A 25,253-nucleotide genomic window follows, 5' to 3' on the forward strand; every position below is an offset into this window, starting at 1 on the left:
CTAATGGGGAAGGTTTGGTCAATGCATGATGCAGATACACTATGCACAGTGGCGGGAGAGAGAAGAGGCCAAAGGGCAGAGAAGAAATTTTGATGTTTAAAATTTTCTTGTCTTGCCATAAAATATGAATTTTATTTCACACTCCCATTTCTTTCCAATTAATTCCTTCTTAAGAGGAGTTTGCTTACTTCAGTTTCCAGACAGTCGTTATTGCTTGCAATTGAAGTACCTTAACTGATGCCCCATTCTTCAGCTCCCAGTTTAAATGATGCCTCCTCAAGGAGGCTTATCTGGCCGTTACCCAAAAACTCGGTTGGCCTCTTGGTGGGTGTTGAGCCAAAACACACAACCAAGCCAAAGATTGGGAGAAGGAAGAATTAATTACCTGCAGAAAGTAAGGAGAACAGCAGGGATCTTTCCCAAAGCAGTGTGTCCCCACCCCTGGAACTGCAAAATTGGGGAAATTTTAAGCTAAGGATAAATGCATAATCATGAAGGGGCTTGGGCAGAGGAGATTCAGCATAGAATTGGGGCAAAGGTAGAGAGAGTCTAAGCTTTAGTTGATTGAAGTAATGAGGGTCTGAGAAGGTCAACATCATCATCCCTTAGGTTCCAGTTGATCTGGTAGTTGAGCACTTCAGGCTAATCTTTACCACTGAAACGGAACTGGGAGTCTTTATAAATCATATATTATCTTTGCTATTGTTACTTCTCTTGCCTGATAACAGTCACTTGTTCCTGCATTCTTTTTTTCCCTTAAGATCATTCATTAGAGACCTGTTCAAGGATAAGCATCGTGGCCAGGCTTGGATCACAAAATGGCTTAGATCAAAAATGGCTTCTCTTATGTCAAGAAGGCCATGCCTGGCTCTCTTTCTCCAGGGACCCCCTACCCTATCTGCTTACATGACTGCTTTCTCTAAAGTAGGTCCCTTTCCCTTTTCCTGCCATTATTGTTTTTATCTCAGCACTTCGGCACTTAACACAACTTGTAATTACTTTTTTTTTCTATGTTGTTCTCTGTCGCCCCACTGTGTCCCTTTTCTTCACCACTACATCTCCATCGCCTAGCACACTGCCCGTCATTGGATAGACAAGAAATAAATATCTGGTGTTAAATGAATCAAACAGTGGTGAAGAATGACTCAGAGAGTTCTGAAGTGACCAACTAAATGTACTGGTGGAGAGTGAGAATACAGGAACGGTTAGACACCATTTGGAGGAAGGGATCAGAAGATGATCAGTTTTGTTTGCACATGTTGAATTTGAAGTTTTGAATAATTTCAGCGTGACACCTAGTAGGCAGCTTGAAACAAGATCTGGAGCTCTGGAAAGAGCATCACATTGGAGCTACAGTTTTGATAGCCTTGAGAATTGATGAGGTCACTCATGAAGAGCATGGCAAGACTACACAGAAGGTTTACGAAGGAACTACAAAGAGCAATATTTAAACAGTGGGCAGAAAGATCAGCAGAGCTTTCGAGGACCCAGCAGAGGCTGTTAACAAGAACCAGGGAGAAGAAACCTTCGGGGAGGAGGTAGTGGTCACAAGTGGTTCAGTTGGGTTGGGGGGGTGGGGGGAGGTAAATTATGTCACATAAGTCTGAAAGAGTCCCTTAGAACTGCCAATTAGGAGACTTAGATATGGTAGCTTTAGAACAATTTCATTGGGTTGGTAGGCTGTGGTCTGAAGATAGAATGTTAGGAAGTGAATGTAGTAATTGTAGAACATGCTTTCAGGAAGTGCCGCTATGAAAACAACATTTTATTTGGAAAGAGAGACAAGGTCAAAGAAGAGTTGAAAGAAAGCTCAGAATCTCTTTATATAAGAGAGAGAGAGAGGGAGAGAAAGAGAAGATGAGTGTGGAAATGATTGATGGAGGAATTTCGACCTACTGGGTCTAAGATAGGAAGAGACAACAAAGAGTTGCCCTCCCTTGAAGATGTAAAGATGAATTTTAGAGAAGGGCAGAGTAACAAGGAGTTGAGTTTTTTCTGATGACCTTTAATTTATTTATCAAGATAAAGGAGGGAGCAGAGTTATCTGCTGCAAGAGAGGAAGTTGAGGGGGAAGTTTGGACCGGTTTCTAAGAGAGAAGGGGGATGGAAAAACATTGCCGGTAGGAGACAGAAAATGTCAGCTGATTGCAAATCTATCAAGGCTGGAAATTATTTTTCCTTCTTCTCCTTTATGCCTTCCTAACCTAGTCTTGTTTCAAAAAGACTTCAGGCTGCCAAATCGTAATTTTTGCACAGTCTATTCAGATACTAGATTTTTTTTCCCCCCAACAGTCATGGGCAACGAACACGTGGGGACAGCGAAAACAGACGGCTCCCGCACGTTCCCTTCGTTCCAACAGTGAAAACTGAGCTGGCCTCCAGCACTTTTGCGGACCCCAACCTCCGCTACTGTGGGTTACACTCCTTCGTACAGCGAAGGCACCTCCTAAATGCTTGCTGTGGACAATGGGAGATTTAGGGACAGATGATTCGGTTCCCTCGTGAATAACGTCCCCCCAACATGCAGCACGTATTTAAGGCCTGCTGAAGAAAGGCAATGCTGAGGGACCAAGGTATTGCCTTTACTTTTGTGCTCGCTGCGTGTCCGGACGCAACGCCTACGAGCATTAAGCGCAAACCGACCAATGTTCCAAGCAAAACAGCAGGAGCCGAGGCCGGAACAGGGAAAGTAGCTAGTTCCTTGCTCGCAAACCACCAAGGCAGGACGACAATCCCGCCCCGATGACATCACGTGTTCATCAGCCTCGAGGCCACCTTGCGTTGGGCGTGTCTTATCCCGCTACGGCCTCAGCCTCGCTCCGCCCCAGGTGACGTCACCGCGCCACAACCTCTAGTAACTCGTTGCAGCAAATCTCATCGCCGGGCGCGGTGGCGCGTGCCTGTAGTCCCAGCTACTCGGGAGGCTGAGGCAGGAGGATCGCTTGAGCCCAGGAGTTCTGGGCTGTAGTGCGCTATGCCGATCGGGTGTCCGCACTAAGTTCGGCATCAATATGGTGACCTCCCGGGAGCGGGGGACCACCAGGTTGCCTAAGGAGGGGTGAACCGGCCCAGGTCGGAAACGGAGCAGGTCAAAACTCCCGTGCTGATCAGTAGTGGGATCGCGCCTGTGAATAGCCACTGCACTCCAGCCTGGGCAACATAGCGAGACCCCGTCTCTTTTGTTTGCCCCTCCCTCATTTAAGGAAAACCTATATCTTCTAAATCCGTGTATTTCCCCTAAACAAATAACAAATGTTTGCCTTTTACCAGATTCATACTTTTTACGAGTTCAGTAGTTCACTAATGTGTGCATTAAAAGTTGACGAGATATAACTGGTCTTTATTACTGACTCTCTCTTCCCACTGTTTTACGCTTGTCTCCTATTTTACGTTCCTTTACAGTTAAGGCTCACCGGGTAAGTTGGATGCTCGGGTAGTTGTAGCCACCTCATCGCTGACCCCTACTGGAGAATCGTCAAAACGTCTTTACGAGAAGCTGTTATCACCCTCGAAGCCAGCAGGGGATGCTCGTTTTCTCACAACCTATTGGAGAAAATGGCTGCCCGGCATCAGTGCAAAAAGTTCACCTCCGAGGCCACATTTCCTAAGTTCTTCCCACGGCGGTCCAGTTGGCTACTTTGTTACCGCCATTTCCCTTACCTAACCCGGACCTTCCCTGACAGGGTCACCTTCATTCACCACTCTCCTGTCAAGGTTTTTGCTTTTAACTGTTGCTGGCGGAAGATCCGGCTTTTATCCGAATCCTTACATTCTGCCCATTTACAGATAGGGCTGACCTTCCGACGGGGAACCCGGATACTCCCTCCTTGTAGGGGAAAAAGCAATCCAAGAGGAGCCCAGGCGTCCCTATGAAAGCCGAGGTGACGGGGCAGCGTGGCAGAATGCCGTCAGCCTGTCGCTCCCCTTGGTTCTCGGATTGCCAACAGCTAACGTTAGAGGTGGAATTGAAGTGCAGGCAAGTCGAGCATTGGGTGAGCTTGGGTCTGGAACTCAGTTGATGAGAGCAACGCCTGAGAGCCCTCCACTGAGCTATGTAAGGCAAGTGTTATCTTTATCTCGCTTTTAAAAGAAATAAGTAAATAAGGTATGAACGAAGAGAATCTCTAAAATTGCCTGAAGTTTTTGGTGGTCTGCGGTAGTAATTTCATCTTTATGAAAGAATTGTCTTAGAGCAGGGGTCCCCAACCCCCGGACCGCGGTCCGCAGCCTGTTAGGAACCCGGCCGCACAGCAGGAGGTGAGCGGCGGGTGAGCGAGCGAAGCTTCATCTGCCGCCCCCCATCGCCCCCCATCACTCGCATTACCGCCTGAGCCATCCCGCCACACACTCGCCCCCTCATCCCGGTCCGTGGAAAAATTATCTTCCTCGAAACCTGTCCCTGGTGCCAGAAAGGTTGGGGACCGCTGTCTTAGAGGATTCCTTTTTAAATTTAGGCATTTTAGGGGCAGTGGAAATTGATCAAGCATCCACATCAGTCTTAAAATTAATCTGATAATCTATTGGGCATTTAAAGGCTCTGAACACAGACTTTCACAACTTCTAAAATGAAGAGGAAAGGGGACCATGTAGTAAGCTTTTCATAAAAACTAATTGTATTCAGTTTTTTTTAGGTGACTCATTCCATTTGAACAAACATAACTGTTAGAAAAGGCCCTTCTTGAGTTGCACAGACCTCTTCCCCCCGGTTGCTTCTGGGTCTGCCCTCTACAACTATGTGGAATAAATCTTTTTCCAATTATTCAGGAAAATTTTTCAAGAATGTAAAAGTCACCTCCAAATGAGTGCATTTTCACCAAATATTAATATATAGAGATGCTTTTTAACTTTTTTAATCTTTACCCAACTTCACCCAAAAAATGGGAAGCAAAATACTTCTGACATGTCTCATTTGTTTTTCACTAAATAGATCCCTGAATTTGACCCAGAATGACTTAGCTGTGGATGTAAGGACTGCATTTGAGTAGCCACCTTTGTTAGCCCTGGGGTTCCTACCCACCTTTGGTGTATTCCACCCTCTGGGAGAACTTCTCAGCTTTGCAGAACTGAGGTGTGGTAGGCAGGATAATGCCCCTCCCCTGCAAAGAAGTGAACTTCCTAATACCTAGCACCTGTTGATAGGTTACCTTAGGAGGTGAGAGGGATTTTACAAATGTGAGTAAATTAAGAATCTTGAGATGGGGAGATTATCCTGGATTATCCCATTGGGCCCAATGTAATTACAAGGATCCTTATAGGAGGGAGGCAAGAGGGTCAGAGAAGGAGATGTGGCCTGGAAGCAGAGATTGGAGCCATGCAGGGTTGCCAATCAAGGAATGTGAACAGCCTCTGGAAGCTGGAAAAGGCAAGGAAACAGATTCTCCCCTAGAGCTTCCAGAACCACTGCATCCATGCTGACCTATTTGGGACTTCTGACCTTCAGAGTTGTAAGATAATACATTTGTGTCGCTTAAGCCACTCAATTCGTGGTAATTTGTTACAGCAGCAATAGAAAACATCTACAAGGTTAGTCTGTACCTGAAAAAACTTGTGAGATCAGAAAGGAATCATTCCAGTAACTGTCTTCTTTAAAATGCTTGTACTTTTTTTTTTGAACTTTTCATGTTCAGCAAGTTTTCAGGCTCAATCTTTTTCGTGTGTGTGTGTGTGTGTGTGTCTTTCTTTAAAGCATAATATTTTAGCAATTCATCATCTATTCATCTATCCATCCACCCATTCATTTATTCATCTATCCATTTTTAAAAAGTTATGTGCCAAATATTTACGAGATCCTATGTTGATACTAGATAATCAGAAATAATATAGTCCAAGCCATTGCCTTTGTAGAGCTTCAGGTCTAGTGGGAGGGAGGGGTAACAGTCATTTTAAAATGGACCACCTAAGGTGACTTAAGTTCTCATGATCCCTGAAGAGTATACCTAATTCATTAGCCTGCCTGAATGCCTGAAATAGCCAACACCAAAAACTCTCTCCTGGGTTAAAGCATGGTTTTCAGAAGGCCACTGTTACAAATGCACTTTGTTTGGCATTTACTCGACACCATTACTGAATACATAATTTAACCATCCACCCAATACTTGGTTATACTTTACAATTTCCTACAACATCCATGAAAGAAGTTCAATATATCATGCAGCTGACCATACTTTTTTTTTAAGCCTTTAATTTTGTTAATGGTGGGATATTTTAGACATACAGCAACTTTAAAGTTTTATGTTTTCAAACTTACTAAACCTTATCCTTTATGGTTTCTGCTTTTGGTGTTTTGCTTTGAAGGATCTCACCCATTCCAAAGACATAGAAATAATGACATTACTGTTTAGGACTCTTTTATCTTTGGCATACACACATCCCTGATTAAAAAATAATGCTTGGTCTCTCCAAAACAATGCATTTTGTCCTTTACTTTGCTTTACTATTAATATTAGAACACTTTCTTTTAAAACATTTTTTTTGCTTAAATTTGCCTATTGTTTGTGTTATCTATAGGGTATACTGTAGATCAAATATTTGCGCCCCCTCAAAATTCCATATGTTGAAACCAATCCTCAATGTGATAGTATTTGGATGTGGTGTCTTTGGGAGGTGATTAGGTCATGAAGGTGGAGTCCTCATGAGTGGGATTAAGTGCCCTTATAAAAGAAACCCTAGAGAGCACCTTTGCCCCTTCCACCACGTGAGGTCACAGCAAGAAGACAGCTGTCTATGAACCAGGAAGCAGGTCTTCACCAGACACACATCTGTGGGCATCCTGATCGTGGACTTCCCAGTCTCCAAGATTGTAAGAATAAAGTGTTCCTCGTTTAAGCCACCCAGACTATGGTATTTTTGTTATAGCAGGCTGAAGGAACTAAGACAGTGAACAACAAACTACTCCAAAGCTTACTTGCTTGAAATAACAACTATTTTATATCTCATTATTTTGAGTGTCAGGAATTTGGGCAAAGCTCTGCTGGACTATTCTTCTGCTCCAGGTGATATTGATTGTGGTCACTTGGTGGTATTCAGCTGATGGCTGATCTAATCTGGAGGGTCCAAGATGCCTTAATTCACATGCCTGGTACCTTGGCAGGCTTGTCTGTAAAACTGCATTCAGTCAGGCCCATCTGCCTCTCCAAGTAGTCGGAAGGCCTCTCTGTGGCAGGTTGTGAGATTTCTTACATAGCGATTCGGGCTTCAAGAGACGAAGTTGGAAGCTACCAGTCCTCTTAAAGGCTAGAGACAGAAATAGCATAGTATCACTTCTGTCTGCTGTGCTTTATTACTTAAAGCAGTCACAGGCCAGCCTAGATTCAAAGGTGTGGAGAAAACAGAACCTACTCTATGGGTGTGAAAGAATTTGTGGCCAGGACTTCCCTGGTGGTCCAGTGGTTAAGACTCTGTGCTTCCATTGCAGGGGGCACGGTTTCAATTCCTGGTTGGGGAACTAAGATGCAGTGCTGCGTGGCCAAAGAAAAAAAAGAATTTGTGACCATTTTAAAACCCCGTCACATGTATCCATTACCTTTTTATTTTTCCTTAACTTTTGTGAGATATGTCATACATAAAGACACAAATGTAATGTAAAGTTTAAAGTGTTTATAAAGTGACCAACTATATAACTGGTATTCAGAAATAGAACTTGCTAGCATCCTAGAAGCCCATACCCAAATACCCTTCCCTCTTGGACATAACCACTATTCTAACTTTGTGACATTATCTTGTTATACTTTATGTTTTTACCACCTGTGTATGCATCTCTAAATAGCTATTCCTTCTTTGAACAGTGTTGACTTCTAGGAAGTTCTTCATTGTATTAAGACAACTTACTTCCCTAAAATCTTCTCTCATTAGTAGTAACTATAACCCTAGGGGTTACAGATAACAAATCAAACATTTCTATCCATCAACACCTCAACCATTTCTTACACTGCATGGTTTCAATCTCATTTCACCTTTCTGCTTGTCCAGTTTGTGTATCTTTCTTGGAACGTATGATCCCCAATACAGAGCATAATATTCTATCTCTGGTTTATCATCTAAGCATAGGACTGGAATATCTCATCTCTTATTCTAGATCTCAAACTTCTATTGAGAAAGCCAAATAACACTGATGCCTAATGCTGACTTTATGAGACTAAAATACGTAATATAAAACAATGCCAGGAGCTTAATTTATGGCTAGTGAATAAATAAATGGGTGAATAAAAAAACTTGTAAAAATTTGCCAGACTGGAATATTGTGCGGTAGGGAACTCCCAGGCTCTGTCTGTCCCTCTCAGAAGCAATGAATAAGCTGGCAAAAACTGTCAGAATCATCTTTTTCAGAACTTTAGAATCTAGGTTTAAAAACCTATAGCAAGCAGGGAAATGTTTAATGAAGACCAAAAACGGCAGAATTTCAGTACCAGAGCTCTGTGGCCTTTTCATTTTCTGTTACCGTTCCCCACTCCTCAGTTCAGCAGTAAGAGATGCCCTAAGGGATTTCATATTCTTGGTTCACTCTTCCTTCCTTCATTGTGGAGTAGCAATCAGATTTCTCCTTAGTAGTCAGGACAAATCACTGCAGCCCATGTAGTAACTCCCTTCTCTGCCTTTGATTCAGAGGCATGAAGAGCCCAAAGTGACTAGGCGGTAGTCTAAACTTTTAGTTCAATGGAATGATCATTGTGTCTCCTGGAGGAAGCATTTCTCCCCTTAGAACTGAGACCTCTAGGCCAGCAGATTTCAAGACCATGAGGAACAGGAAGCAAATTTTTGGCTAGAGAGTTACTAGGGGTGATAGTGAGTGGTGCCACTCCCATTTCCAGCCCTTTCTTCCTGGATTCATGAATATTGGCTATGGCCGAAACAGCACCGTATATTGGACACTGAGTCAGAGCATATACAGCCTCCTGGAGAACCTTGCCTCAGCCCTGCAAAGTATTGGCACCCAGCTGTGTTGTAACTGAATCTTTGAAAGGTCATGCTATCGTTCTATCAAGTCAGCTGCTTCAGGATGGTGGAGAAAATGGTAAAACCAGTGAAATCCACGAGCACGGGCCCATTGCTACACTTCATTTGCTGTGAAGTGAGTTCCTGGATTAGAAGCAATGCTGTGTGAAATACCATGATGGTGGAAAAGGCATTCTGTAAGCCCATGGATGGTAGTTTTGGCAGAAGCATTGCATGTAGGGTAGGCAGATCTGCACCCAAAATATATGTCTAATCCAATAACAGGAAAACTTTGCCCCTTCCATGATGGAAGAGGTCCAGTGTAATCAACCTGCCACCCTGGGGAAGGGTGCCACGTCCAGGACTCAGTGTTGGTCTCTGCTGTTGGCTGCAGCCAGGTCTGCCTTGGTGAGTGGAAGTCCATGTTGCTGAGCCCGTGCGTAAGCTCCATCTGCCACCGTGGCCACTTTGTTCATGAGCCCTTTGGATGATGACAGAGGTGGCTGGGGAAGGAGGCTGGTTAGTATCCACAGAATAAGTTGGTCATCTGATCCACTTGATTATTAAAATCCTCCTCTGCTTAGATCACTCTTTGGTGAGCATTCATATGGGACACAAATACCTTCACATTCTTCACCCATTCTGATAAGTCTATCCACATACCTCTCCCAGACTTCATCATCACCAATTTTCAAATTATGTTCCTTCCAGGTCCCTGATCATCTAGCCAAACAATTGGCCACAGCCCATGAATTGGTATATAATTGCATAGCTAGTCATTTCTCCTTCCAAGCAAAATGAACAACCAGGTACACTGCTCAAAGTTCTGCCCACTGGGAGGATTTCCTTCACCACATCCCTTCAAGGATGTCCCAGAAAGGGGCAATAGTGCTGCAGCTGTCCACTTTAGGGTGGCACCTGCATATCATACACCCGGCGCAAGTCTTCTCTTCCTCTGTCAACTGATTGTAGGGAACTCCGCATGAGGCCATAGGTGCAGGCTGGGAGAGAGAAGGTGTTATAGAAGGAGCGGGGAACATGGGCATTTGGACCACTTCTTCATATAACTTATTTGTACCTTCAGGACCTGCTTGGGTCTGATCTCATATCTACCTCTTCCATTTGATGATGGAGGGCTATTGTACATCCTCAACTTTATGGCGTGGTGGTCAGGTAACACTTAGTTCATGGTGGGCAGCTCAGGTTGCATGATAACTTTGGTGGCCTGTGGTTAAGCATTCAGTCTCTCCTAAGGCCCTGTAGCAGGCCAAACGCTGTTTCTTAAAAGGAGAGCAGTTATCCACAGAGGATGGCAGGGCTTTGTTCCAAAATTCTAAGGGCCTACACTGTGCTTCACCTATAGGAGCCGGCCAAACGCTACAGACTGTATCCCTGTCTGCCACTGCCACTGCAAGCTCCATTGGATCTGCTGGATCATATGGTCCAAGTGGTAGAGCAGCTGGCATGGCAGCCTGGACCTGCTACAGAGCCTTCTGGTATGGACCCTACTCAAAATTAGCAGCTCTTTGTGTCCCTCAGTAAATGGGCCAAAGTAATACACCCAAATGAGGAATATGTTGTCTCCAAAATCCAAAGAGGCCCACTAGGTGTTGTACCACTTTTTTGGTTGTAAAGGGGCCAGATGCAACAACTTAAACTTCACGTTAAAAGGGATATCTTGACTTATACCACACCACTGGATCCCTAGAAATTTCTCTGAGGCAGTTCTCTGAATTTTTGTCAGATTTATTTCCTCCTTCTGACACACAAATACCTTACCAATAAGTATAGAGTAGTTGCTACTTCTTTTCCTTAGGTCCAATCAGCATGGTGTCATCAGTGTAATGGACCAGTATGATATCTTCTAGAAGGGAAAGATGATCAAGGTCCCTGTGAACTGAATTATGATATAGGGATGGAGAGTTGATACTCCTGAAGTAGGACAGTGAAGGTGTGTTTCTGGCCTTGCCAGCTGAAAATAAACTGCTTCTGGTGGTCTTTCTAATAGAGATGGAGAAAAAGACATTGCCAGATCAACAGCTGCATAGCAGGGACCAGGGGATGTGTTAATTTGCTCAAGCAATGAAACCACCTCTGGTATAGCAACTCCTATTGGAGTCACCACCAGGTTAACCTTACAACAATGCACTGTTATTCTCCAAGATCCATCTGTCTTCTACACAGGCCAAATAGGTGAGTTGAATGGTATGCGGTGGGGATCACCACCCCTGCATCTTTCAAGTCCTTGATGGTGGCAGTAATCTCTTCAATCCTTCCAGGAATGCAGTATTGCTTTTGGTTTACTATTCCCTACATAGAGACAGTTTTAGTGGCTTCCACTTGGCCTTTCGCCCATAATTGCCCTCATTCTACAGGTCAGGAAACCTGTGTGGGGATTCTGCTAGTTGCTGACTATGGGGATTCCACTTATGAGTTCCAGCACTGGGGAAATACCCACATGATGCATTTGAGGACCCACTGGGCCCACTGTGAGACAGATCAGAGCTGAAACTCCATTGACCACCTCCTGACCTCCATAAGCCCCTACTCTTGACTGGACCACAGCGATGTTTTGAGTCTCCTGGAATTAGTGTCAGTTCAGAGCCAGTGTCCAGTACTCCCCCCAAAGCCTGATCATTTCCTTTTCCCCAGTGCACAGTTATCCTGGTAAAAGGCCATAGATCCCTTTGGGGAAGTCTGGGAGAAAGATTAACAGTATGCATTTTTGGCAGTGTCCTTCCTCAAGGGGAGCCAGATTTCCTTTCATACAAGGGGTCCTGGTTCTGTAAACTGGCTCAAGTCTGGGAACTGAGGGAAAGACTATGACTCTGTTTTTTATCATTTTTGTTCACTTGAGCTACTACTCTTTTGCTTATACAGACCAAGTAAGAATTTAGTAAGCTGCCCGTACATTTCACTTCTAGGAACACCGTGATCAAATAGACAGCACTATCGGTCTCCATGAGTCAGACTACCCTGATTGCTGCTTTGACTCTGCTGGCCACTATGATAATCACACCCAGCCTGCCTCTGGACATGGGGTGCTGCCATTGGACTCTGCCCCTCAGGCTCCAATTACTCTCCTTGCATTCAGGCTTCCCAATTCAGTGGCAGCAGTTCCCACTGTAAGTTCTGGCCTGCAGAGAAACGTGGTCACAGAGCTCTTCAAGGGTGCTGAGGATCCCCTCACAGATTTATTTCTCACCGTTGTGGGGAAAGGAGTGTCCTCTGGGCCAGAGTAGGCCGCCCCAAAATGTGCCCCAAAGGCATATTGATTATTTTGAATTACAGTTACTTGAGAAATGGCCAACACAAGAGAGAGACTCTCACCCTCCTTTTCCCTGAAAGCAGGAAATAATCTCTCATGTGAAAGGTACATTCCCTGCATCTGAAAGTAGAAGGATACCTTTATCACCAGAGATAGGTAATTCAGGCTGAGAAGTCTGTATAAATGAACCTTGTTACTTCCCATATTCTGTTTAGATTCTTCACTAATTAGCGCCCAAAACCTAAGTTTCCTTGTCCTGTCAATTCCTTATAAATTTATTTGTCTAAAAAGTATAAAAGCTGCCTGCTTTGGCCACTTCTTAGGTCCCATTTCTAAGAGACCTCCATGTGCATTAATTAAAATTTTGGGTTTTTTTCCCCCTGTTAATTTGTCTAGCGTCAATTTTATTATTAGTCCAGCCACAAGAACTCAAAATGGATAGAAGGGGAGATTTCCCCCCCGACGCTACGTATCGAATATTTCTACGAGTGGAAAGTAAAATTAATAAATTATATCTTATTCTGAATGAAACTATATTGGTTCCTAATGATTGACCCTTCATCACTGATCTCTTCATCTTCTAGAGATCAGTAAACTTCCAAGTATGCGCTCCAGGTGCCTTTCATCTTGGCACTTACAAATGCAGATACCTTGAGCCAAAGTTAAGGAATGATTCAAAATCTCCTGGTGTGGTGTCCAGGAATTTGCTTTGATTATCTCCATAGTAATCAGTGAATCACACTAAGACTTGGAATCACAGCCCTAGATGCCCATAAGGCATCCATTAATAATTACCTCTAACTTTTTGGTTGGGACAAATGCCAATAGCACCTGTTTGGATTTCAGATATTCACCTTTATCCTCTCTTTGAAAATTGGAAGATGATTTTCCCATTTCCTGTTGCCTCTTATTTTTCCCACAAGTCCTTAAGTATCCCTGGTTCAGAATTTTTTCAAAGTAGAGAAATTATTCCAAAACCCAGAAATGATAGAATTCAATAGTAAATGATACAGTTTCTTTATCATTTTTACACTTATCTTCATCTCCTTCTCCCCTTTATGTATTTTCTTGCATTTTACTTATGATGCTCATTTTCCTTGACAGAGCAGAAGCAATGAATGGGTTAGTCAAGTGGCTGACTGTCTCAAGTATACCTTAAATTAGTATCCTGCTCCTATCTCATGGGTTTAGGGCCCTAAAGTGGGAGTTTTGATATGAAGTATTTCAGTTTTTGTTTATAAAGAAGCATCTGAGTGTTGTCCCTTTCAATGTGGAGTTTATACATGGGTTGCTTTTATGCAAAATATTTAGGCATTATTTGGGTAATGCCTTCAGAGCCAACATAAGAACCTTAGCATTGTTTATGTACAGTTAAACCTCTCGGTTTTACTGTTTGCACTACAATCGACTTGGTTATCAGTCTTCCCTAAACCCTCCAAATGGTTTATTCCATATTTTGAGCTATTCTGCATGATTTTCTGTGCCATATGTCGCATTAATTCTGCGCTGTACCTGCTACAGTAGTCCCCTTAGCGTCTACAATTCTGTTTCTTCTGAAATGTCAACCGAGCTCTTTTTACTTAGAGTCGCCATCTGCTGGTGGGAATTCTGCTTGCCACTACTTGTAGCCCATAGGCTCTAGAATCCTCCTACGTCCACATTCCTTGCCGGGCGCGGTGGCGCGTGCCTGTAGTCCCAGCTACTCGGGAGGCTGAGGCAGGAGGATCGCTTGAGTCCAGGAGTTCTGGGCTGTAGTGCGCTATGCCGATCGGGTGTCCGCACTAAGTTCGGCATCAATATGGTGACCTCCCGGGAGCGGGGGACCACCAGGTTGCCTAAGGAGGGGTGAACCGGCCCAGGTCGGAAACGGAGCAGGTCAAAACTCCCGTGCTGATCAGTAGTGGGATCGCGCCTGTGAATAGCCACTGCACTCCAGCCTGGGCAACATAGCGAGACCCCGTCTCTTTTGAGTTCTTATCTTAAAATAGGCTTTCTTCCCACGTATATATCACAACAAAAAGTACCATGTTTACATTCTTGCACGACTGATTTCCCACTGCATCGTGAATTCCTTTGGCGGGGCAATATTGTCTTATTTTTATTTTTAATCTTACTTCACCATCACCTAGCGAAACAATTGAATATTCAGGTTGCCAAGCATTAATGGAGCCCCTATTGTATGCCAGGTACTATGCTGAGCCCAGGGGATCCCAGTACCTAGATTGGATGAGAATCCCACAATACACCACAAAATGCTCTTCGGAGAGCAAGACATCAGAATAGGAACTCCTTTTTGAGGGTTCATTTGCTTTGATCATTGAGGGTAACTGTAGGGTGTATGAAATAGTCCACTTCGTTAAATTTCAACACTGTGCACGTCAGGGAAAGGGGTCGTTGCTCCTGTACGCTGAGTCCCACCTGGGGAAATCCTCCCAGTGCGCTTCTTGTAAATTGTCTTGACCCGCAGGGGTCACTGTGGAGGCTGGCTTGAGTCCCGAAACGCAAGGGAGCAAAGTAACCGGCCTAGTCCATAAGCTTTCCAGGAAGGAATGAAGTTTCAAGAAAATAGTTTGGATCTATTTCGAATTGTTTTGGTACAACGAAAAGGGAGCTGACGACGGACTTGACAGCCGAACGCTGCACAAAAGTGACGAAAAGCAGTTCGCTTCAAGGAATATTGGGTCTTCTGCGCGGCCGTAGATCCGCCAAGTGCGCCTGCGCATAAGAGTAGCAGCGTTGAGTCAGGCCGGCGGCGGAGGAAACTGCGGTAGAGACCCTCAAGCCTCGCCATGAAAACCCGTTTTAGCACCGTTGACCTCCGCGCGGTACTCGCGGAGCTGAATGCCCGGTACTGTATGACGGGTGACCAGGCTCGTGCGGGTGGTGCAGGAGGCAGAGGCCATGGCTCCACCGTGGAAACAAGAACGGCCTTATGTTTCCCCTGGGTCCCCTCGGTCCTGTTCTTCTGTGGACCTGGCTAGGCCTGAGTGGGCGAGCGCGTGACATCTTTCCGTGGCTCTCAGGATACCGGGGGGACCCCGGCGGTCGCGTGCCCCGCTCCCCGCTCTCGTGGGCTGCTAGTCTCGCCAGGTCTTGCGTCCGGCTTTGGCGGGGCTCTCGGCCTGTCGGCCTGAGTCGCCCGGGTCTGGCAGCAAACGTTTAGTAAAAGACGAGACGCCAGGTGGAGGACGCGTGTAGTCATTTGCTTCAGAGGTTTCCAGACCAGAGGCTTGGTTTGTTAGACGCTCCTCCTCACCGCAGAGAAAGGCAGCATCGCCTTTTTAGCCGGAGGTAACAGATTTGGCCTGAGGTCTGCATTCTAATCTGCTTTCTGTCATTCAGCTGTGTGAGCTTTGTCATATTTCTCAGGGCCTCGTTTACATATTTTCTTTTATAATTAAGTGGGTTAGATTTTATTGTATTTCCTAAAATATATATTGGATCACTTAAAATACTCAAGGCATAGTATAGTGTTCTAGAGCTGATAGACCACTTTCGTTCTTAAATAGTTACACTCAAGGTTTGGGCTCAATGTCTGATGGCCTTCAGACTGCACACTGGTTGACTCCGTATCTTTAGAGTCAAAGATCCCCCCTTTCGCCATCTCTGCTTTCGCCTACAGCTTTAAATTGTGTGAAGTTTTATGTTTCGAATGGTAGTATGATTTGTTACATGTTTCCTTTCTCTTTGCAGCTTGCTAGGAATGAGAGTAAACAATGTTTACGATGTGGATAATAAGACGTATCTTATTCGTCTTCAAAAGTAAGAGCATTTTATAGGCTTGTTTTATCTTTTGTATAATTAAATATGAGCTTGTTTGTTTTTTTTAACCTGAGTTAATGCTCCCCTAAAAATTTGACTTTTTTCTTTTACAGACCAGACGTTAAAGCTACACTTTTACTTGAATCTGGCATACGAATTCACACGACAGAATTTGAATGGCCTAAGAATATGATGCCGTCTAGTTTTGCCATGAAGGTAAGTTTTAAGTTATACTTGAAGCTAAATTTTACGGCCCTGAGATTGGTCACTAACAATTGAAATTATAAATGGGTTTTTCTTCACTGTTATAAATAAAATAGAGATAAAATAGAGTAGTTGATAGATACTGGTTGAATAAAGGAGATGTTTAACTTCTCCCTTTTACCCTTCGTGCCACTTTGTGCGCCACATCTTTATGTTCCCACAGTTACCGTTCTTACTCAAGCTTTTATAATGCTGGACATATAGCTATTTAACTCTGATACTCTTCTCACTATCAAAACAATTCTGTGTTAGACCGACATTGGTTTTTCTAAAGCATCATTTTCATTAGTTTTCCCACCTTTTATGATTCTCTAATTGCTGAATCCATATCCTATACCCCAGCATTCTTGGCTTTCTGTAATCTGCCCTCCTCCCTCCTTCCCTAGCCTTGTCTTCCACAGCTCACTTTTCAGCTACCAATCTGTGTTTTGTTGGAATACTCAGTGACATTAGTATGCTACCAACCATATCTTTTTACTTTTCACTTTTCTTTTTGTTTTTACTATTAAAACTGAGATCCCACATTTGTGGATGTATTACCCTTTTGCTTATTGACACAAGAGATATACTGAAAAGCTCATGATGCAGAGGAAAGACATTAGAGTCAGATATACCTAACTTTGAATTAATGGTTTTGCTGCTGAATAATTTTATAACCTGGAAATTTTACTTAATCTCTTGGAACTTGTTTCTTTAAATGTGAAATGTAGATAATGCCTCCCTCATGGGGTTATTGGTGAGGATTAATTGAAGTTACATGTAAAGCACCTAACACAATGCCTGACACATAATAGGGCTCCATATGTATTAATTTCCTTCTTCCTCTCCTCCTCACTTTCCTTCAGAAATTTATTTGTTTTGGCATTGTGTTATTTCATTAGAGGCTTTACAGAGAAGATCCTTATCCCCAGCAACTTAGAATCTGTTTTGGATTACACGTTAGGTAAGTGTTTCCCAAATCACAAGGCCTGTCACAAAATTATCAAATTCTTAAAAGTTTAATTTACTTAATAGTAACCCCAAATGGTTCTATTTTGGGGATTGTCCTTAATAATAATGACACTTTATATTTGTATAGTACTTTTCAAAGAATAATGCATACTTCATTTAAGTTGTTTAATAACTTGGATATGAAGAACTAATATTGTTTCAGTTTTACATATGATATAACAGATAATAAGATATATGATACTGGGACTGTATAAACATCCCCAAACGAGGCTACATCAATAGGAGGTCAGACACTCAAAAAAAAAAAAAAAAAAAACTTAGAATTTAATGAGTTATGTGTGCATGTAAATCTAAATGTGTATAAAAATTCTCTTCAGTGGAGCAGACAATGTTAAGTACTTTATAAATAACTAAAAGAGCTGCTACTGTTGTATGTCACAGGCAGGGTCACGTTTAGTATGTGGTAAATCACAGTGATTGTTCCTAATTCTCACATTTGGGGATGCCAGCTGTAGCTTTGTGGCACTGACAGAAGCTTGTTTTCACCAAGCTGCTAGTAGGGAAATAAAGAAAAAACAAGTTTTACATATGTATTATATGTCCATCTATACTCATGATAATGTTCCCTTTTTCACCATTCTATGGTGTGGACTTCTGTTCCATTCAAGGATGCCTTTTATCTTCATTTTAACTTTATTTTTCTCAAAATATTACTGGGGGAATTGATTATGATTTTCACCTGGAGATTTAAAGACAGCCCTGAATGTAGGTCACTGTTTAAATCAAAATTAATATAGGCCACGTTTAAATGAGAACTATTGAATTTAGGAGGGAGAGATTATTCTATGAAGGTTGAAAAGTCTTACATCTGCCTGAATATATGTGAGTATATAATTCTGCCTGAATATATAAAATGAGAATTTTAGTCAATTTGAACAGTAGATCTGGAGAAGAACTCTTCTTAGTTATGAAAAAATTGGCATTAATTTGAAGAATGACCCTGTATATTCTTCTTCTCCTTTTTTTTAAGATGGTTTTAGTTTAAATTTTCTGTAAAATTTGTTTTGGATTTGAGGCTTGAAGAAAAGAAAGCATTCTTTCTGGTCTTGACTAAGGGATCTTTCAAATTCAAATTTAGAAACAATTGTAAAAATTTTTTTTAGGAGCTACAGAGTAGTCTTGTTTTTGGTCCATGTCATACTTAAATATTTGTACATGTAATATAAAACAGTAGGTATTTACCAAGTAAATTGTCTTTGGGTTTAACGTGTTAATTTTATTTTAATTGTTTATAAGAACAAGAACATTATGACTAGGGATAAGAAGAATGGGGTTTGATAAAGGATAGGAGTTACTACATTTGGATTTGAGCTAGGTTGTTCAAAAGCCTGGAGATAGTACCAGAAAAATTCTGTTTGGGTTTTATTAATAAAGTTTGTGGGAATAGAGGGTAATTGGTTGTAAGTTGGAGGACTAATTTATAGAAATCCAATAAGCTCCTGGTTCAGAATTTGTATTTGAAGTGAAAGATTAGTGGAAACCACTAGTTAATCTTGAACACAAACACGCGAAAGGAAATTTGGGATACTTAAAAAATTTCAGTAGAAAGAGGCTTAAAAAAAAGTTACAGCTTTGTGTGAGGTCCTCAGAATAAGAACGGATTTATTTAGCAGTGGTATAAAGCAACAATGTAAACTTCGCTATAGGTCTCTTATTGTCTACTTAAAAATTGGATATAAAATACTGTTTCAGAGTTAGCAGTCAGAGTTGTCTGAAATAAAATGTGTTTCCTCTGATAATGACTCTGTAAGTTTTAATTTTGACTATACTGTTTTATCTGTTAGTCTTAAGATGTTATTCTTGATGGAAATGAAAAGAAGAAACTTAATTATAAACCAATACTGAATGATTAGGAATTCACTTTTACTATATAAATGCCTTTTTTCTTCTCTTTCTTGCTAGTGCCGAAAACATTTGAAGAGTCGGAGATTAGTCAGTGCAAAACAGCTTGGTGTGGATAGAATTGTGGATTTTCAATTTGGAAGTGATGAAGCTGCTTATCACTTAATCATTGAGCTGTATGACAGGGTAAGTTAAATTTGGGGGATGGGGTGAGGAGAATTATTATATTGTTAATTATTCATGTAATAGTGCTGTCAGACATGGGCAGGGAACATTTTTTTCTTCTCAAAGGCCATTGATACACTAGGATAATAAAGTGCAACACGAGTAAAATGTAATTTTCCATTAATCTTCCTTTTTATCTGGAGGCCAGAATTTAGGCAGACTGTAGCCATTTAAAATAGCATTTGAGGGACTTCCCTGGTGGTCCAGTGGTTAAGACTCTGTGCTTCCACTGCAGGGGGTGCAGGTTTAATCCCTGGTCTGGGAACTAAGATCCTGTATGCCATGTGGCATGGCCAGAAAAAAAACAAAAACAAAAACTATAATAAAATAGCATTTGAATGTAGGAGACGACGATCCGAGAACTGAAGAAATTATCTACTACTTTATATTTCAGGACTAGAGTGGTACAACCAGCAAATTGTCAAATAGTTTTGTCATAAATGAGACCGCAGTTGAGACTCAGGGACATTGCCATGTTTTCAGTGTCATCAGTCGTAAGAGGAAGACTACTGATGGCCTCACCATTCTTGCTTCTTGCCTCTTAATCCTTCCATTTAGTTACCTGTTCTATCTTGGAAATGTTTCATGAGCTACCTACAGCAAAATAAATTCCATTTGCATCAAAAATTTAAATATAAAGAGTGAAACCATAGAAGTACTAGGTGAAAATATGGATTAAGATATATGAATTTGGGATGAAAAAGACTTTTAAGCCTAACAGTGAAAACAAATATTGATAGATATGACTGCTTAATTTTAAAGCTGTGTAAGGCAATTTAACTGTGTAAGGCAGAAAACACCATGAACTGTTGATACATATATCAAAAGTGAAAAACTGGGGAAAAATATTTTAACTTGTGTGGTAAATAAAATGCTCATAATCCTAATACGTAGTTTTCACAAACCATTCAAGTGGAAAAATGGGTAAAGTGCTTGATTACACAATTCAAAAAATAATACAAATGGCTTATGAAAGCATGAATACTCTATAAATTAACAGATTACTGAAAGATAAAAATGATAGTTTTTTTCCTCCCCTTTTTTTCTTTCTCTGTCAATATATAAATGATTGGAAAGTTTGACAATAACCAGTATTATCAAGAATGTACAGGGAGGGCTTCCCTGGGGGCGCAGTGGTTGAGAGTCCGCCTGCCGATGCAGGGGACACAGGTTCATGCCCCGGTCCGGGAAGATCCCACATGCCGCAGAGCGGCTGGGCCCGTGAGCCATGGCCGCTGAGCCTGCGCGTCCGGAGCCTGTGTTCCGCAAAGGGAGAGGCCACAGCAGTGAGAGGCCCGCGTACCACAAAAAAAAAGAAAAGAAAAGAAAAAAAAGAATGTACAGGGAGTTCCCTGGTGACCTAGTGGTTAGGATTCTGGGCTTTCACTGCCGTGACCTGGGTTCAGTCCTCGGTCAGGGAACCGAGATACTGCAAGCTGTGCAGCGTGGCCAAAAAAAAAAAAAAATAAGGGAGAGAATTTGAAAAAGGATGTACGGGAGCAAGGGTAGATTATTACTTTTTCTTTTTTGCGGTACGCAGACCTCTCACTGTTGTGGCCTCTCCCGTTGCGGAGCACACACTGCGGACGCGCAGCCTCAGCGGCCATGGCTCACGGGCCCAGCCGCTCCGCGGCTTGTGAGATCTTCCCGGACCGGGGCACGAACCCGTGTCCCCTGCATCGGCAGGCGGACTCTCAACCACTGCGCCACCAGGGAAGCCCGCAAGGGTAGATTAGAACATTATTTTTGGAAGATTGTTTGACAGTATATAACATGATTTTTAAAGTTTATGTGCATAACCTTTGACGCAGGAATTCCACTTCTAGCAATTTATCATAAGAAACGTTTGAGGCAAGTGCTCAGGAAGGACCATACCAAGGATAGTCTTTATAGTGTTTATAACAGTTAAAACTTGGAAAGAAGCTAAATGTCCTTGTTGTTTTGTTGTTTGTTGTTTTTTGCTTTTTCTCCATTTCTCTGTGACTGTCATCTCTTAAATGTTCCCATTTATTTCTTGCATGAGTCACTTGGGCTGGACTTATCACAGCTTTTAAGTGGAAATCGGTCCCTAGTTTGTCCTCATGTGTGGAATTTTTCAATTCTAGCTAGACTCCAAGCGACTCCATTATTCAAAGCTAAATTTCTATGAGTAAGAGATTGGTTAAATAATTAAGGGAGACCCGAATAATAGAATGTGTAATTTTTAAAAATAATATTGAGCTGTTCGTTTTTTCTTCTTTCTTATCAACGTTTTTTACCACATGCTTTTAATCATTTTAAGGTTTTTGTTAGATATATGGCACATACATTATAAGCGTGCACTTTAGTGAACTATCAGAAGTGGACATACTTGTATTAGTTATTTACCTGGATGTGGGACCGGGACAGCAAGACCACCTGCTGATCCTTGCACTTGTCTTTAATTGTCGATGCACTTCTCTTTGCCTCTAATTCCTTTACCCATCTTTCTGCCCCCCCTCCCCTGCAGGCAGCAGCAGCTACAGCTGCAGTGGCTGCTCTCCTGGAATTGATTTTTGTATGTGGTCTCAGGTAGTGGTCAATTAAAAAAAAAATTTGTATGATAACCTTTTTAAAACCTTTTTTATTTTGAAATGATTATAGATTCACAGGAAGTTGCAAAGATAGAACAGAGAGGTCTGGTGTACCCTTCACCCAGTTCCCCTCAGTTGTTACGTGTTACATAATTATATTACAATAACAAAATCAAGAAATCAGTATTGGTACAATGTATGCATATAATTCAATGCATTTCACCATGTTTGTAGATTCAAGTAACCACCACTGCAATCAAGATACAGAATTCTTCCATTACCACAGAGATCTTCCTTGCTTGTGGTACCCCTTTGTAGTAACACCCACCCCTCTTCCTCCCATCCCTGCACGCTGGCAACTACTAATTTGTTCCATCTCCATAATTTTGTCATTATAAATCGGGTCTTTAACAAAGAAGGCAGTCTCAGAACCTTGGTGAAAAGGACATACCAGATAGTCTTAAATAGGAGTTGATAAACTACAGCCTGTGGCCCCTTTTTGTAAAGCCTGTGAGTTTAAGAATGGTTTTTGCAATACATTTTAAAAGAGCTCTTTAAAAAGAAAGAAGAAGATGCAACAGAAACCATATGTGGCCCACAAACCCTAAAATATTTATTATCTTGCCTTTTATGGGAAAAGTTTGCTGATCCCTGCTCTTAAATAATAGACTCATATTGTCTGAGCTAATATTGCTTGGACAGATGCCAGACTGTATCAGGGATGCCAAGTTAGGATTTTTAAGATTCTTTTTAGTCTAGAAGCAGATGCCTTCATGAAAATAGAGTGTTAACCTATGATCTAGGACAATCAGAATTGATTACACAGGACTGAATAAACTGGGGAGAATCTGATTGTGGTTATTTTTTTCAGAATGTTGTTGATATTATTTTTATGATAGTTATATGATAAAGCCCTTCTGACGTGTAACTTAGTAACTATACTAGTGCTAGTTGGAGTGATACATTCTTTAAATGGTAGTTTGCTCTCTTTGGTCTCTTAGAATTTAGGAACACTTGCCTTTTACTGAGATTGTTTTACTGCTCAAGACAATGTGTCTATTTACATAGGTTCAATAAGAATGTGTCCTTTTTACCAGGTTACAATTAGGCAAATTGATTGTGTAGCCAAGGTCAAACCTAGAGTGTCACATTTGAGAATAAATCTCATTCAGTTAGGTGTGAAAAGCTCACCATTAAGGAAAAAAGGTTATACTTCGTATGTAAAGCCAGTGTCCACAAAGCCCTCCTGAGAACCTAGTCTTATACCTTATCTGTGGCATATAGGATCCTAGCCTGCAGGAAGTAAGGAAGGTCACTTCTTGTAGATTTGCGTGACTTCTCGTAGAGAAGAATTTACTCACATTTATATGTGCACCACAGACAAAACCAGTAGTGATTTTTTCTTTTCTTTTTTTGGTTTCCATAGCTTTGAGTTAGAAGCAAATAATAATTTTTAAGTCTCTGGAATAATAGAGGCTATTGAAGATATAATTCCAAATATCTTATGAATTCTTCAGGCAGCAGTGATTATGAAGGCTTCAGTAACTGCTTGATACCATGTGGCTCTAGATTTGCTGTCTATAATTTATACATATGTTAGTTAACATTTCTTGCAGCACTTGTGTAAATAAATCAGTCCAAGAAACAAAGTAGCTTTTTCTGTGTATATGTGTAATCAAAAATAATTTGAGATGTTGTAATCATGAGAGGAGACTGTTAAAAATTATCCAAAATTTGAAAAGAGACAAAAAGGACAAAATGTCAGTTTAGTATCCTGCCAGGTGTTGTCTAGCGTTGTCTAGCCGACACTCCTGGGGATTCTAGGGATGTGGTTTTTTGTTTTTTTTTTCTCTAGTTGCGGCAAGTGGGGACTGCTGTTCCTTGCGGTGGGCGGGCTTCTCATTGTGATGGCTTCTCTTGTTGCGGAGCGCGGGCTCTAGGCGTGAGGGCTTCAGTAGTTGCAGCACGCAGGCTCAGTAGTTGTGGCTCACAGGCTTAGTTGCTCCACGGCATGTTGAATCTTCCCGGACCAGGGATCGAATCCATGTCCCCTGAATTGGCAGGCGGATTCTTAACCACTGCGCCACCAGGGAAGACCCTGCTATTTACTCTTGATTAGGCTCTTTTACAACTCGTTAAGGGTGGACTTTAACTTATAGAAAACTGATAGCAATGCAAATAATTCTTGCCTGATAGCAATGAAAATTAATTTCATCTAGTAGAGATTCAAATTATCTCTGTCCAGAGAAAAGATAGCCCCAGAGGTTGCAGTTTTATTGCCCTAAATTGGCAATCTTACACAATCATTCTTTTCTCACCCACTCTAAGTAGTCCACTTACTTCATTTCTCTTAGAACCAGTTTTGTCATCTAGTTCTCTCGTTAATTAGTTGAATAACTTTTTGGCAGTTATAAAAATAGTATATTGTTTTCTGGTGACCACTGTTTCTGTTGAAACCAGTGTCAGTCATACTGTTGCTCCTTTGAAGGTAATCTCTCCTTTTTATCTGGGTGCTTTAAATTTTTTTCTGTTTGTCTTTGATTTTCAGTAGTTTGCTATGATATGTCTAGTTGATTTTCCTTTGTAATTACCTTCTGGGGTTCACAGTGCTTCTAGAATCTGTGAGTTGGTGTTTTTCATCAGTATGGGAAAATTCAGTCATATTTTCTTTTGATCTATCTTCCACTAATTTTATTGCTATCAGACAAGAATCATTTGGAATCATTTGTAATTGCTCTATTATCTGATTCCTCTGATGTCTGTTTTATAGTCTGTTATTCTTATAACTATAATTACATTGTCTTGTCTACTCCCATGCCTGGTTACTTTATTGTGTGCCAGGCATTGAGTAGGAAAAGTAATAGATAAATCGTGACACCTGGAATGATGTTATCTTCCTTTAGAGAGGATATTTGCTTTAGACAGGTTGCTAAGGACACAAGTAATCCCATATTACGTTACTCCAATCAAGAATTGAATTGATTAGGAGCTGGGTGTGGGAAAGCTGGAAAATTTCCCGTTCACTCCTCCTGGGATGCAGCCTTTTGGGGTCAGTATTCATAGCTGAACTTATCAGGGATAAATCCCCTTAGCCCCTACCCCTTTCACTTGGACCCTGAACTCAAATTTTTATTCTCCTTAGTTGTCCTGTGAGCCTATCAAAATTCACGCTCAGCTTCTCAGCCTGTCAGCTGATTCTTAACTGTTAGATAAATGATCCTAGGGAAGAAGGAGCTCTAAGTGTGGAGCTCACCTTTCTGAGTTTTCCTCTCCTAGATTTTGATCCTATAAATGTTTACTGCCTGTTTGCATTTTTTGTTTCGTAAGAGACTTGCTTTGTATCTTGTCCAGTTTTTCTTTTTCTCAGTAGGACAATAGTTAGAATTATCTAGACTACC

The 25,253-nt window shown here is 41.7% G+C and overlaps 1 protein-coding gene across 2 annotated transcripts in view; it reads left to right on the top strand.

The window, feature by feature from the left end:
- The first annotated feature begins 14,889 nt into the window (after positions 1 to 14,889).
- Positions 14,890 to 25,253, top strand: part of NEMF (nuclear export mediator factor) — a 52,987-nt gene continuing 42,623 nt past the window's right edge. For both annotated transcript variants that reach the window (XM_019923938.3, XM_033851169.1), the window contains exons 1-4: positions 14,890 to 15,047; positions 15,893 to 15,961; positions 16,075 to 16,177; positions 19,139 to 19,264. In XM_019923938.3, the coding sequence (XP_019779497.1) occupies positions 14,989 to 15,047; positions 15,893 to 15,961; positions 16,075 to 16,177; positions 19,139 to 19,264 (357 nt within the window). In that variant the 5' untranslated portion in view covers positions 14,890 to 14,988. The remainder of the gene's footprint in view (positions 15,048 to 15,892; positions 15,962 to 16,074; positions 16,178 to 19,138; positions 19,265 to 25,253) is intronic.

The sequence above is a fragment of the Tursiops truncatus genome, chromosome 2 (assembly GCF_011762595.2).
Source record: "Tursiops truncatus isolate mTurTru1 chromosome 2, mTurTru1.mat.Y, whole genome shotgun sequence".
Classification (NCBI taxonomy): Eukaryota; Metazoa; Chordata; class Mammalia; order Artiodactyla; family Delphinidae; genus Tursiops; species Tursiops truncatus.